This window comes from Orcinus orca, chromosome 14, assembly GCF_937001465.1.
Source record: "Orcinus orca chromosome 14, mOrcOrc1.1, whole genome shotgun sequence".
Classification (NCBI taxonomy): Eukaryota; Metazoa; Chordata; class Mammalia; order Artiodactyla; family Delphinidae; genus Orcinus; species Orcinus orca.
This window is the reverse complement of record NC_064572.1, coordinates 78,063,586-78,079,177: the sequence shown is the minus strand read 5'-3', so window position 1 is coordinate 78,079,177 and position 15,592 is coordinate 78,063,586. Positions and strand designations below refer to the sequence as shown.

The following is a 15,592-nucleotide window of genomic DNA, read 5'->3' as shown; positions in this document are numbered from 1 at the left end:
AATGACATGGGATCTGCTTTAGGAAAACACAAGACTAGTTTGACGAGGGTTGAAACCTTACAAACAAGAGGTGATGAGGCCCTGAGGAAGCACAGAAGGGAGACATGAGAAACACTACAAAAGCAGAGTGAAAATAAGAGCCAGGGATCGGAGGCGTTGAATATAACGGAGGATTCTCTCCGGGGTGACTAGGGGTCACCCCTGAAGGAGAGTCGGGGCAGGAATTGATGAGCTTGCTTTTCCACATGATAAACATGGAAGACCCTTCCTCTGCAAGGCCTTCAACATGAAGATGACTAGCAAGCAGCTGGAGACACAGGTCTTAGTACAGGGGAGAGGTCAGGTGTTTTGAATTATTTAGAGATACAAAGCAGCTTATAAGAAATAATTGAAGGCCTAGGATTGAGTATAATACTGAGGAGAGGGAAGAGTAAGAAGAAAAGGGGGCCAATCACAGAACCTTGAGGACTGCTATAATTAGGGGACAACAGGAGGAGATAAGGGGCATCAGAGGAGAGTTAAGATAGACATTTGGGGAGATAGTTTTAAGAATGAGGATGTAGTTGACATAAGAGATGATGGGAGGACAAATGGTATCATTTATGACTGTAGAGGGAGCAGTTTCAGAGGAATGATGAGGACAGAAGGAATAGAGAAGAATGGGAGATGACACGGGACAACTGGTATACTGCTTTCGAGAGAGATGAAGTACCGACATAAGAAGAAATCAGTTTGAGGGAGGTGAGCTGTGTCATCTCATCCAGCCCCTGGTCCAGATTGGGGAGGACAAGCTTATTTATAGGATGAGAGAAAGATGGAGAAAAGAGAGAGAGAGGAGAAAATTTAAAGAGAAGGGTTCTGGATAACATGTAAGCAGGTGGAATTATGATGAGCACAGGAGGTGGGATAAGTCTTGGGAAGAGAGATGATTCTTTCTTGGAGACAATAAGGATGGAAGAACAAAGTAAGTGAGAAGCGGGTGAGAGGAAGATTATAGAAAGTACATACGTACCCTTGGTTATCCTCTTCCCTCTCTCCCACCACCTCAGCCTCACATGAAGTAGGGGTAGAGTTATAATCTGCTGAAAAGGAAGGAGGTAGGGTTGAGGGTATTTGAAAAAATGAAAAAGACATGCAACAACTTCTTAAAGGAGTGTGGGAACTTTCAAGGGCAGAACTGAGAGCCCACCCAGCTGAGTTTGAAAAGGAGCATTTAGTAAAGCCAGTGAATTGAGTCATTTGATTTTCTCTGACTTTGCTGGGACACCTAGATGTTAAAGTAGTGGAAACAAGTGGTTGGGAACAACCAAAACAAGATGTGATGTTGGAGAAAGTTACTTAGTTGCCTAAGGTATTGCTTAGGTCAGTGGTTCTCAAACTTCAGCCTGGTTAGAATCAATGAATTTCTGGGCCCCAACCCCAGAGTTTCTGATTCAAATTTGCATTTTTAACAAGTTCTCAAGTAGTGCTAATGCTGCTGGTCCAGACTCAGACTTTGAGAACTTTTGGCCTAGAGTCTAGTTTGAAAAGGTTAGTCATGGGTTGCAGGCCAGAGAGGCAGGATAGGAGACTCCAGGAAGGGGCTGAAGGACTGTGAGAATAAATACGATGGTGACAGAGTATGGGGTTCCAAATGAAGACAAGGCCGGTTCACTGGCTCCGAGGAGTTGGGGTAAGTGGAAGGACAGAATCTTGTGTTTAGAGAGAATCCTAGATTGTAAAGCTCTTACATGGCCTAGAGCAAGCGTATTCAAAGTATTGGGCTTCCAGGAAATAAAGAACTTGTGCCTGAGTGTAACTCAGTGTACTACTTCCTTGTTTGAGAAAGTCTTGTTGTCCCCATCCCATACCCTTCCTCCCCTAAACAAAGTCAGCTAGACAAACCTGTGCGTAGTCATGTAATTGATTTGCACACTGGCACAAGCTCAGTTCCTAGACTGGCATCACTCGCAGACCTGACCTGGTACACAGACCACACTTGGAGAATCCCTGGCCTTGAGTATAGATTCTGGGGTGGGGTGTTACTTAGCAGGCGCTGAAAATAAAGGATGTTGGAAGAGTGAGTCCAGGACGTTGTTTGGACTATGAGGAGAAGAATTCTGCAGAAATACAAAAAAGAGAAATTTCTGGAGACTGGTGGATGATCACAGGACCAGAATGGGAAAAGGACAGTAGAGCAGCACGGCCTGGGCTCTGAGGCTCTGAGAGGCTATTGAACGCCAGTCTCAGCCTCCAGTCGGGAGCAAGTAAAAGAAGCCTAATCATCCTCCAGGCCCTTGGGTTGTCGAATGAGGGATTGTGAGAAGGAACAGTCTTCACTTTAACGCAGACATCAGTGACAACCTTGCTGGTCTTTGTTTCCAAAAATCGTTTTAGGCAGATTTTGTGTGGGCATTTTTAAAATCTTGTTTCAATAAAGGCTACATGGGAGCAAAGTTTCTCTTAGTTGACTGGTATAATCAAGCAGTATACTGCTGGAAGAGACATTCCCTGGACTTCTTTTATTAGGTCAAGGAGGGAGAAGTCCATTAACTGAAAATGTGGAAGATACACTAGATAAGCCATCGTTGGGATAAAATTTTCTTCTAAGAAGCATATATTAGACTATTTTTTAAAAGTTATATTTTCTTTAGTAACTATTTCCATAAGCTAAAACTCAGTTATTTAACTCTAAGAAGCATCTTTCCATAAAGTATGATGTATCCTACACAGCCTGTTTGGTGATCCCATGAAAATTTTCATTGTGATTTCCTGAAGTATCTTCAGCTAGTAAATAACATTTCCATAGGAAAGTACAATCATTCTTATATATAACTTTCTTCCCATGTTTAATATCCAACTTAGTACCCATCCCATCGTCAGAGACTAGGAGGGGCTGTTGAATGAAAGTCTCAAGTTACAGGAATAGGCCATAGTGAAAAGAGGCAGAGGAAAATGGTGGTTTAGAATACAGGCTCTGGGCAAACCTAGATTCATGTGATGGTGGCTTTAACATTTACAGACGCTGTGACCTTGGCCAGATTAGTGAGTCTAAGCTTCTGTTTCCTCATGTTCAAAACAGGATAACGGTATAATTTCATTGAGTTGTTATGTGGATTAAATGAGCTTTCTTATAGTACTAAGCACAGGGTGTACCACATAATAAACATGCCATAATTTCTAACTTATTATCATTAGCATTATATTGTTATTAAAGGAAAGCGTAGTCCTTAGGGTCACAGAAGTTTGGATTTGCAGCTCCTTTTTCTTAGTTCAAGAAATGACCTGACCTTGGCTAAGTTATTTAATACCTCTGAACCACCTTCTCATCAGTAAATGGGAGTGGTACCAACTACCGTATACGATCATTGTGAAAATTAAGTAGTCTAAATATGTAATGTGTTTGGTGTGGTCCTGTGACGTAGTCTTTACTAGCAAATGTTTGCCTTTCTTTCTTGCCTCTAACTTTAGGTTTCTTTTCTTTCTAGTCGGGCCTTGAAAAGAGCATAGACCAGGCTGTGGAAGAATGGAACATTGAGAAGGCTGAGGAGCTCAGCAATCAGCTAGCTACTCGAGAGGTGAGTCAGCCCAACTGATGGCACTCTTCTGTGCTTCCAGATCTTCTAAAATGAGTATGTTCTTTCTGTGATCATGAGTAAGTTCAGTATTCAAATATTTGACCTAAGATTTTCCTTTCTGTCCGTTTTCTTCCCTCTTAAATCCACCTTTTATTTCGAAATGCTGGGTTTTATTTTTGTCTTTAATGTTATTAAATTATTCTGATCTAAATCTTGTGCTGGAAATAATCCATGATTAATATTCAACCCCTAGATTTCATCTAGTTCAGAGAGCTTTTTGCCAGTTATGATTAAAAGGCTAGCTTTCTTTTTCCATTTGCATCTTTAACTCAGTTTAACTCTCCCTGAGGGCAGCCGTGTGTTCTAATGTCACACCTCTCAACATGTTCCTAACCCTTGCTCCCCAGAATGCTTTCTTACTGCATATTCTAAGTAGTTGCCTCAACCCTAAAGAATTTTCAGCCTTTTTTTTAAAACCTATAGTCTATAGTATAAAACTAATAGGTATATTGAATATTCTTTTTCCAAGTACCAAGGCATCAGAAGGTTCTCACTTGCACCCTCTGGGAGGAATATTCCTCCAATTAGGAATGACTGCCAGGTATTGCTAGGTAAAGTCACACATAAAGAGCTCATAATTGGCATATGTTTTTTTGTCGTTGTTTTGTAAATCTTTTTTGTCCTAGTTTCTAGGAAGAAAGCTCTATCAAAGCTTTCTTTTTTAATATATCCCTACCTTCTTTGCCTCATTCTTAAACTATAACTACTCCATGGTGCTTAATTACATAGAGAATATCATCGGTCACCTGTGTAAACTCTTGGCACGTGCACTGATCTTTCTTATTCACATTTTTGTGAACATTTTTCTAAACTAAGACTAGTGGTGAAATTACTATTTCAGTAAATTCTTCTATGGAAACACCGTTCCACTCTTACATCCGCTGATGTCAAAACATCTACCATTGGTGGCTGTATGTTGGCTTGTTTGTTTTCTCTTTTTGATTGCTGGCCACAAGTATCTTGTGGGATTTATACTTTCATGTAGGGGAGAAAACCAGTTCAGAAGCAAGGCTTAGGGATTCACAGGTTGTCTTTTTTTTCCCCCTAAGCCTTAAAATCAGTTGTCACATTAGATATTGATACTTCCATTTATAATGTTTATGTATATGTATGTGCATTTATTAATGGCTAATCTAAAGAAAATTAGGAAGCTGTGAGCTTGAGTTCGGGACCTAGGTAAGAAGCAGCATAAATGGCAGTTATGTGGCCTTTCAAAAATGTGAGATTTTAAAAAAGGGTTTTTTTTTTTTTTGGTAAGATTCATTCATCCCTCCTAGCCTATGATATTCTTGTGCTTTCAGTTTGAAAATTGCTCTTTTCATCTTTAAAATAACCATATTTTGATTTCATTGATTATAGCATTCATTGAGTATAATAGCATTTTATTATTCTCTTTCCAAGTAGAAAGATTCAGGTATTACATTTGAATGCAGTGAATTTGATGGTATGTTGAATGGTACCACAAACTCAGTAGGATTTCAGTGTTAGCTGTTAGTTATTGTAGTGGCTTCTTCAGTGACTAAGTTTCCTCAGATCTTTGCCTTGCTAAAGGAAGAAAGAGTAATGCCAGCCCTGGTCTATAACGTTAGAATGTGGGCTGCCAGTGATCCATCCATGGCTGGCTATTTTTCTTTTTGCTTTTTTCTGTTTTTTAGTACCCATACCAGAGGCCAGGGGAATTCAGAGAGAAGCATTTACTTTACTGCAGCACTGTGTTCCTTTTAGGTAAAGTTAGTAATGCTAAAATTTTAAGAGTTGAACACTTTGATTTTTTTTAAAAAAATCTTTTATCTTGAAATAATTTCAAACTTTCAGAAAGTTGCAAAATTTGCAAAATGTTAACAGTTAACATTTGCTTTACCATTCTTTCTAATTTATGTACCTTATTTAGATTTACCAAATAGTCACTGATTTCCTTTATAGCAAAAGAAAATTTTCTTTTTTCTGGTCATGTCTTTTTAGTCTTCTTTAATCTGGAATGTTTCCTCAGTCTGTCTTTGTTTCTCAGGACCTTAGTGTATTTGGAGAGTAGAGGCCACTTATGTTGTAGGATGCCCCTCAGTTTTTGTTTGTCTGATGCTTCCTCATGATTAGATTCAGGTTATGCATTTTTTGGCAGGAAGATCACAGACATGATACTGTGTCCTTCTCAGTGCAAGATGTCAGGAGGCATGTGATATCTATTTGTCCAATTTATTGCTTATGTTCCTTTGATTATTTGGGTAAGGTGGTGTCTCCAGGTTTCCCCTCTATAACGTTACTGTTCTTCCCTATATAATTATGAGTATCGTATGGAGAGATGGGAGATGATTTGAGACTGTAAATATGCTTTTCCTCACTGTTCTTTACTTGCTAGTTTTAGTATTCACTGCTGATTGTTTTCCTGCTCAAGACAATTATTATTACAGTAAGATCTTGAAAACATTATTTGATTGTACTTTTCATCTTTACCTGGCAAATCAGATCTAAAATGTGCCTTCAGTGAGATACCGGATTCTAGAATCTTTTATGTATCTATACTAAATCTCTCAGTAACCTGGTCAATTGGGAATTGGATATAGTTTCCCTAAGTGATGCGCTGGGAGGGCTGGGGTTGCAGTGGCCTTGTGTCCACCAGGGTTGCATGTTCACTCCCTCCTTGTCTGCCTCATCAGTGGCCACGCGTGAGCTCTCCTTTCCCTGCCGCAGGAAGCTGCTTGTCAGAGCGAACAGAAGTAGTGCCTCCGAGGCCTCAGAAATCTGTGTTTCCTTTGAGAATATTAAGTTTCTGTGTTTTGTTTTGTCAGACTGCTATTTTAGAAATGGGAATTGCATAATACTGGCCAGGTATTTTCCATTTTAAGAGTTGTTATTTCCTGTCACACTTCATGACATATGAATGAGATTGCTTTAGGAATTTATACTATTTTTAGCACTTGTAAGGATAGTAAACATTTTCCCCAACTGTTCTTTTTACTTCCATACAAGTATAATGCTTTGTTCTAATAAAAGAAATTTATGTAGTGTGGGGTTAAAGAATTCTGATTAAAAGGAAAAACAATAATTTGGGCCCTATTCTTTTACTTGTATAAGTGGAAAAACATCTGGAAAGTTTTTGCTGGTCAGACACAGACATTGGAGAGATACTGATGCCGTGTTAATTAAACACCCGCGAAGAATAACTAAAGTAATCAAGAGGGAATTCTTGAATGAATAGTTTAGTTTGAGGTTTAGTTTCTCATGTTTATCTCCTTGGTGCGAATCACTGTGGATATGAAAAATGGGATTTTGCGAAGTAAGTAATTGTGAGTTTGGGGCAGAAACCCTTTATGAATTAAATGTATATGTGCATGGTAGGTGTCCTTTTGGAAATCAGGTATATGGGTTTTTAATCAGTACCGTTTTCTCTTTTTTAAGAAGCAGTGACTGGGACTTGCTGATAAAGCCTTTGCTCAGAGGCACAGACCCCAGAGTTCTTAAAGCCTTTTCCAACCATAATAAGTGAAACTAATTTTCGATGTTTAACATTTATAAGCCTGTGAAACCAATAGGGCGGCATCAGTATTGAGAAAAATGAAGCCAAAAGAAGAGCCATGTCTGAGAATGGGCCTTGAAAACAGTTCCTCAAAACAGGGCAAAACAAAACAGAACAAACTGGCATGCCAGAACAAAGCTGTCAGTGCACTAGCATTATGACACAGCAAGCACATATTTTTCCAGAATCATATTCCCTTAAATTAATGATGACGTTAAAGATGTATTTAATCTGGTTTGGGGGATGGCTCAAGTTCACATGTTGGAAAGCTAGATTGTGCTGTCAAGTTTGGTTTTGCCGTGTAGTAATGTTGCTTTGGGACTGTCCCTCCTGTTGATTAAATCCTTTGTTGTTAACAATCTTGGAGGAGAGCTAAAGTGGAAAAGTCCTGTTGATTAAATCCTTCCTTGTTGTTAACAGTCTTGGAGGAGAGCTAAAGTGGAAAAGTACACTTGGGTTTGTGTCATACTGATGAAACTGTTCTAATTTGAAAACAAAAGTTCTTTTTTTAAACAATACTATTTATATATATATGTCATACGTGTACATTCACACACGCACACGCACACAGGTGTCTGAGCACATTCGTAGCTTGTTAACCTCAGGCCTGAATTGGAAGGACATTCCGTTCATTGATAGTGATCCTCGAAAATGCCGTCCTTTGGTACTTGCCTTTTCTGGCACACCATCTTCGTTACAGTCCAGATCGTACCAATTTGTAGAAACCAGGAGAAACAAGTATCTCAAAATTAAGTGCTAAAGCCTAGATTTAATAAAGTAAGCTGCACTTCAGCTGAATCTCCCATTTTGGAAAGAGAATTTTTCTCTAGGCGTCTTCGTGGTAGCCTGCTGTAGATAAAAACCAGCGTGGTTTGGCAGCAGACAGTGAGTTTCTCCCGTCGAATGAGTCACACCTACGTTAGCTACGTCTGTTGCTTTCAATTATAGCTGTACAGTGTCAGGGCAGAAATGAGCGGGGAAGGGAGGTGGCCTGTGAATTTGGTTTGCGCTTTGTATACCTCATGCCCTTAAAGGTTGCCTTTTCTGTAAGTGACTCAAATAGGATGGCCTTCGGCAGCACCAGCTAAACTTAATTCCTTGAAAACATCAGTACATACTTCATGTTGTAATGTTATAACCATTTCGTATAACTTAGAATAGTCATTAAAAAAATAATTTGCAAGGTTTTAATATTCCCATCTGAGATATTTTGGTTATAATCTGCTACCATCTTTGCTAAGGCCAAAACCTTTCAGTTTGGAGTAATGAATAAAATGTTTCACATTTTAAAGCTCTTTTGCTGCAACTTCTGGATGGAGGCCTAAGGCAATGACTTCAGCCTTTAGTGCTGTTAAATATAGTATTTATTTAGAACCTAACCAAGGTATCACAAGTATAAAATGATTTTAAAAAAGTATCTCACTTTGATAGTATTCTTTTTATAGATATAGATAAATATTACATTGGCAGTATGAATTAAATTGAGAATTTAATTTTAACTTTATTAAATTTATTAAATAGACTACCTAGATTTTTGGATTCTAAACATAGGTAAACTTAATAACGTTGAAATAGTAATAGTTTGTTAATATTTAAATAACAAAGGTAGGAGTGGCCTTTTTAGAAACTAATGTTTGAATTGATTGAATTGTATTCTTTCCTAGCTCAGTACATTAAATACTCTCTAAATTTGGGCAGATTATTAATTTGCCTAAGTTCTATTTTTAGAGCCATTTCCTAGAAAATCTGAAGGCATTCTCATTGGAGAGGGATACACACACACACACACACACACATTTGAGGAGATAGCATCTGTATTTTATGTTAACATGTGAGAAGTGGTCCTTTCTCAGAAATATTTCAGATGCTACAGCACTTGGCCTTAGCATTCAGAACTTTTCCAGTACCGTTCGTTGTTAGGCTTTAGCTTCCCTGGGAGGATTCTGGCTACAATTCACCCTTTTCATTTTGGTTATTAATTTTATGTCGATGTACATGCTATGTTGTCTGATGGAATAAGAGCTTGAATTCACTGCCCGCCCCCCCCCCGCCCCGCGCGCAAAAAAGAAAAAAACCCTGCCCCAAATAGTACAATTTTGACAGATTTATCCATCAAAAAGTACCTGGAGCATTCTCATATCTAGAGTTCAGAATTGAAACATCTGTTTACATTTTTGAGATAGAGATGCTGCCAAACTTGATCAGTTTGAAGTTACTTCTCATCAGTGCTGTTTTCAGAGCTTCGGTATTTTAGGAAGGGTGTTTGCATCACATACAAAAAAAAGACTAAATTGAAAGACATTATAGTGAAGCAAGTCTTGTGGTTCTAAACTCTTTATTCTGTATTCCAGAGAGCAAAATTGTTTTCTTCCTGTTTTTGTGACTAGTTTTAGAACTATCGTAACAGCCATGATTGCAAAGGTAAAACGATTTGTTCAGGTATGAAGCTGAACGTGTATTCCAGTTAGCTATTGTAAGAATTTATCATTAGAACCCATGAAGGCTGGCAGGTGCTTTCTATTTTCTTAATTATTGTGTTTTCTAGCCACTGAAGGTAAGGTAAACAAAGTAAAAATGCATTAAATAGTACTCATTTGTACATATTAAGAGTTTAAAATTAAATATCTCCATTTCAACATTTTATTTTTACAGAAAGGAGATTTCCTTTTTTGCTAGTACCAGGGGTGTATATGAAGAATATATTATTTCAGACAAAGTCATCTAATGCCTGCAAACTCTGGCAAAATTTGTTTTATGCCCCTATTTGAAATTTTCCTACGCTGACTTCCATCCCTTACTTTTTCTTTCTTTCTTTCTTTTTCTCTTTCCAGTTAGCAGAGTGTAGGACCAGTTTCTTTGTGGTATATTTCACTGATTAGCATTGGGAGAGAATCTAGGACACGAGGGAGAGAAAGCCCTCACTGAACAGGCTCTTGTTAGTTGGCAGTGATCAGCCACCTGGGGAAGCCGGCTGCGCTCTGCCTGCCGCGGAGGGAGGGGTGGGAGGGGTGTGTGCTTCCATTTAGGATCATCTAGAACTGACTCACTTTCATTAACTTTGGTCATTTCTCAGTGGTTTTTTAATTTAGATGTTCCGCTGTGTGTCATTTTGTAGTCTGTGCATAGTATGCGGGACCTTTAAATGGTGATTTTAATTCTTTGAAGCCTTGTTCTCCTTAGTTCTTAAAAGTAACTCAGTTATTTCATATAGATGAACAATTAGCACATCGTATGGAAAATCTGCTATGCCTATCCAGGTGAGGGAAGGCCTAGTTGAATTCCTTTACGTGGAACCTAAAGATACGTTCTTTCCTATAAAAAATGGTGTACCTCCTTGAAGTTGGAGCATTTTAGAAATGCTCCAACTTCAAGAGAAAAATAAAAATGGTACCGAGGGATGGGTTTTCCTCTCAGGCTTCTAGGTGTGCTTTTTAGATCTCATTGCACTGAGGACATTTTCTTTTAACCTCTGAGGAATGATTGGGTGATCACCTAGAATGGTGTTCCTTATACTCTCTTTTAATTATGTTTATCTGTGCTTTTAACAAACCTTAAAAAAAAAATTCAGATGTTACAAGTCTAATTAAAGAGACAGACAAAGCACAGTTTATACTGTAGATTTTTTCTGCAGTTCAATTAATCAGCATGTTTTCTCTTTTAATTAAAACCATTTTAGTAAATTAAAGCCCACAGCAAAACACATATATAATTTGTTTGTAATTAGCTCTTAATTGGTGGTAGTTGAAGCTTAGCACCCATGGTTTCTTTCTTCATGATTGCCATTTTATTAGCAGCCAGTCATTAATTAATCTTTTTCTAATTAGCTTATAAAACTGTTGATGGCACATTATTGTAAATGTGATTTTAAGTTCAAAGCTTGTTAATAAGCTTTCTTACTTAGAAGAACAGAGATAAAGAAATTGCTGAAAACAGTACTACAGTTCTTTAAAAAAACTGTCTTTCTGATGGGGACTGTGTAAAGCATCTAACAGCTTATGGTTAATTTTTTAATGCTTTTTTCCCTTATGAATGGAATAAGTTGCTTGAATATAAATGTCTCTATCCAGGAGTGATTTCAACAGTATAACATCTTTTCTCCCCGCTTTGGAATACTGTAATCTACATATGATTTGAAGCCTTAACAGTTATCATTAAACCAGGTGTTATATAAACTATTCCGCTATGAAATCAGAGTTGAGGATATGAATCAAAGTCTATCTTCTCATACCTCATGGACCAAATACAAATTTTTTTTATAAATTGTAAGGTGAATCATACACACACACACACACACATACACATATATGTAATATGTCTATACAAATATATCTTATAATGTATTTTAAAAACAGGGTTTGTTGGGTTATGCTTTGAAATAAAAACCATTTGGATTTAACTGATAATGAAGTTGTAGGTATAAAAATAAATAATAGGTGTTTGTACAGTTGTGCACACAACATAGATGTAAGTAGTACACAAACATGCAAACCTGTGTGTGCACATTTTAAGATGACAGTGAAATTGGGCTGTTTCCTCTAACAGAGAGAGAAAGACTTGATTTACAGTCAGTGTTTAAATGACTGGATATGGCAGAGCTTATTTGCTGTCCTCAGAGCTTTGGCATCTCAGGTATGACCGTGGAGAGAAAGGTACCAATCCGAGTGGAGACATCCTGAATTTACTATAGCACCTGCCATGTTAAATTGTGGTTTGAGTGAAATACATTAGCCACATCATCTTCTTTATTGAAATATACTAGCGATTTCATAAAACTCCTTAACTGCATGGTGTTCTGAGCTGTTAATATTTTTGCAAAGTTTTGAAAGTTACTAAAAAAAAAAAAATAAAGCATCATCAGTCCTTGGAAGTGCTTTTTCTTCTTTGCTTTTTGAACTTTGCATGTTATTCCAACTTTGGCTATTTCTCTGCTTGTTTCTAAGAAGGCATTTTGTGATGCCATGCAGGAGACACTAGAAGGGGATAGCTGACAAGGAAAAAATTAAAAATTGGATAAAAAGTAAATGAATAATGTCATATTACCAAAAAGATGAGAGGCTAATTTGTGCCGACTTTTTGCTAATTTTGTTCAAGCCTCAAAATGAGGAGCTGTCACCCGTTCTGTGTAGCACTGATGACAGTGCCAATGATCCATGAAATAAGCTGCCGCTGGCTTTGTTCTGATAAGAATGAACAAATCTGCACAATGTTCGGCTCCCAGAATCTCATTTTCATACTTGCATGCAGGCGAAAAGAAATAAGCTGTTTGCAGGCTTGATTAATCAGACATTGGAGGGGTTTTTGTCTCTTTGATCTCTTTCGTCTCCTAGGTAACTTGCTTGACATTAATGTTGAGCTCGAGTAAAGACAATCATGAATTGTCGACCAAACTGATATAGAAATTAAAGACCTTAACACTTTAAGTGCTCCAGTAATGGTTCCGCTTTACTTCAGAAAACATCTGTTTTCATTTAATTAAAGAACAAAAGAGAATGGCATAAATATTTTTTCATAGAGACCTATTATTCCATCAAAAGTTAAAGTATGATAATTGGTATTTTTAAATAAGTGCCTTGAAAGTGTTCAGAAGGGAGGAAAACTTCATAAATCTGTTACAAGCTAGTAATTCAAAGATGAGTAAAGTATTTTATGAAATGGATAAGAAGTTTACAGTGATGCTAGATTAAGCTGTTTGAATCAGATGCTTCAAATGATTACCGGCAAACTTCAGTAGGGCAAGGTTTAGTAAGAAAAATGAACTTTATTTTGCGAGTTTGTCTTTTAAAAATCTCTACTGTGTTACAAGATGTGCCATTATATCTATTTTACAACCCAATATGATTTACGCATGCTAAACCTGTAAAATTGAAAGGAATTAAAAAAATGTCGCCGGGTGCATTTGCTTGAGGTTATGCAGACGCTTTTACAAATCTTCCAAGTGGCTGTAAAGATGAATGCCTCAAGGGTCCAGCCAGGGCCCTGCTTTTCCAACCAGCTAAAGCCCTTATCTTAAATCCAAGCAAAGTACCATTAATCTTTTTGAAAGACCTTTTATGGCTTTTAATATATCCCAAATTAGAACATTTTACACCCTTGGTTCCTGAAATATGGTGATAAAAAGCCTTTAGAGCTTAATTTTCCTTACCGTTTGCTCTGACCAATTTGCAGTTCTTTGTGATAATGTTTAGACACCTTAATTAAAATGCAGCAAAATATTGGATGTTCTATATGGAAAATGCTGATACTTTGGCTACACATGCAAGAAATTCTGTATATATTTTTGTTTGGTTAAAAAAATTTCTTCCCACATTGTGTTGCTATAGTTATCTGATGACCTGAAACAGTTTTTTAATATAAAAACCATTGACCAAGCTTTTGTGATGTTTACATTGGGCACGAAGATGCATTTTTCTTTTTAGAGAAGCAGAAGGGGGATTCTTGTGGGCCTATATTGTTTGTTTGTAATACGGAAACATAGCACGGTATTCTTTTATCTTCTGGAACTTGGGCTGGTCATCTTGCCTGAGAAAACATGTTTCTTCTCAACTGTGTCTTCTATAGAAGATCTCATGATCCTTCCATATTTCCAAATATTTCCATTCTTTTTACTTTCTCCACAGGAATAAGTGAAACATTCATTTTAAGCATGGGAAGGACACAACATTGATAAGACTTTTCATCATCATTACAAGCTAAAAGATTCTTTCTGTAAAATGCATAGACCAGGCTTGTTTAATGTTCATCAGTTAAAGAACATTTCATTGAACCTAACCCCAGGCAAAATACAGTTAGAAAATATACCTTTCCTACAAACAGGTCTACTTGAACGTATGGCCTACGTACCTAATCATTTACTATATTTAATTAGTCTACAAAGCAATGGAGCCCTCTCATGTAAATACATGTTTCTTACATTGTAATGAATTCTTTTTAACAAGTTTGTGCTATGTCTTCTGTGGCATATGTGCTCTCAGTCTTCACTGTGATGCTGATTGTGCTGGGTTTGTCCTTCGTGTTGCTAGAAAACTAAAATCTTTTACATTGTAAGAGTATATGACCATGTTGAAGAGGCCCCATTTAAATCACATGACCACGGTCAATGTCCAGACACACTGAGATGCTCTTCGGTTTGTCTATCCCCAAACCAGAAAATCCATACTGGGAAATTTCAATAAGCTAAAACTGTAAGCTGCGTCTTAATTTACAACAGTTTTAGGAAATAATTTTGTCACGGGGTTAATGATACATGGCAAATATAGTTCAGGTCATTTTTGTTTCATGCTCAAAAGTATAGGCTCAATTTAAATATAAGATAAACTAGCTGAGTGGAACTTTAGTTAGGGGGTGATCCTGGCAAAACTATATCATATTTCAAATTTGCATATGCTGTCTAAAACATAGGAATATAATTAGATAGGCAAATACTGAGTTCTGTGTTTTATCTTTTGGAGGTGGGGGACAGAGAGGAGACTAAATATCCTACACGAATGTGGAGAGACCCAGTGTACCTCTTAAACCCAGGCGGCAAGCTGCATGTTATGACAGTAGACAGTTCATTAGGTGCATTTAGTGTTCCCCTGATGTCCCCCAGCACCCCTGTGGCCAGCCGCCTCGCAGCCAGGTGGAATTGTGAGTAGTTCTGACCAGACGGCTTTGAGCAGAAACGCTGTGTGTCGCTTCTGGACTAAAGCATTAAGGAGCCAGTGTGAGACCCTCTGGCCATCTCCTCCTCTGCCACAGCGCCTTGAAAGCCACGTGCTGAGATGTTGGCACCACAAGATGGAGAGACCTGCCAGTCACAGCTGACATTAAGTGAAACACGAAATAAAAGTTCAGCCACTGAGATCTGGGGGTTTGTTTGTTACTGCAGTTTTGACTAGCCTAACCAGACAGGCGTAACTTGATGTTTTTACATTTATGACAAGTGAATGGTGTTTCAGTTGATAGGAAATCCATCTTCGTGATAAATGATTCCAGAGCATTCTTCCAGAGCTTCGTTTTCTCCTTAGACGATGATGCTACAGCCCTTTGATTCTTAACCTTTTTTATAGTTGACTTATATGAATTTTTCTGTAATAAAGAACTGGAAATGAAAAGAGAGCCAAAAGAACAGGTCCGGGATTGAAGCAGTCAGATGTAACTGGCAACCCCTTCTCCCCAGCTGCCCGCCCCCTCCGCCTGCCCCCGAAGCCCTCTTTTTAACAGCTGTATCTGCAGCGCCTGCAACAGTGCCTGGCAAAATAATGCATTTGTGCCCTCGTGATATTGGTTGAATGAATGTCGTCCTTGTGAAAAAAGATGCTGCTGCTAGTGTTGGCTTGAGCGTCAGGAAGGCTCCGAGTTGGTCTGCTTTCCCAGGTGGGCTCACAGCCACAATCGACCCTCCTTCCTTCAGTGGCTTTCCTTTTGGTGTCGACTACCTCAGCACGCCGGCTTGATTGTCATATTGCTTCCGTTTACTTAC

General features: G+C 38.0%; 1 protein-coding gene across 13 annotated transcripts in view; it reads left to right on the top strand.

Moving 5' to 3' along the window:
• The window catches only part of FAM204A (family with sequence similarity 204 member A), a 781,024-nt gene that overhangs the window by 14,196 nt on the left and 751,236 nt on the right, over positions 1 to 15,592 (top strand). For 12 of the 13 annotated variants that reach the window (XR_007471480.1, XR_007471481.1, XR_007471479.1 and 9 more), the window contains one exon: positions 3,468 to 3,557. Coding sequence is in view for 10 of the 13 variants with exons in the window: in XM_049697433.1 (XP_049553390.1) it covers positions 3,468 to 3,557 (90 nt within the window). In the remaining 3 variants the exon portion in view is untranslated. Of the gene's footprint in view, positions 1 to 3,467; positions 3,558 to 5,272; positions 5,343 to 15,592 lie in introns of all 13 variants that reach the window. The other variant, XM_033420942.2, reaches the window with a different exon arrangement.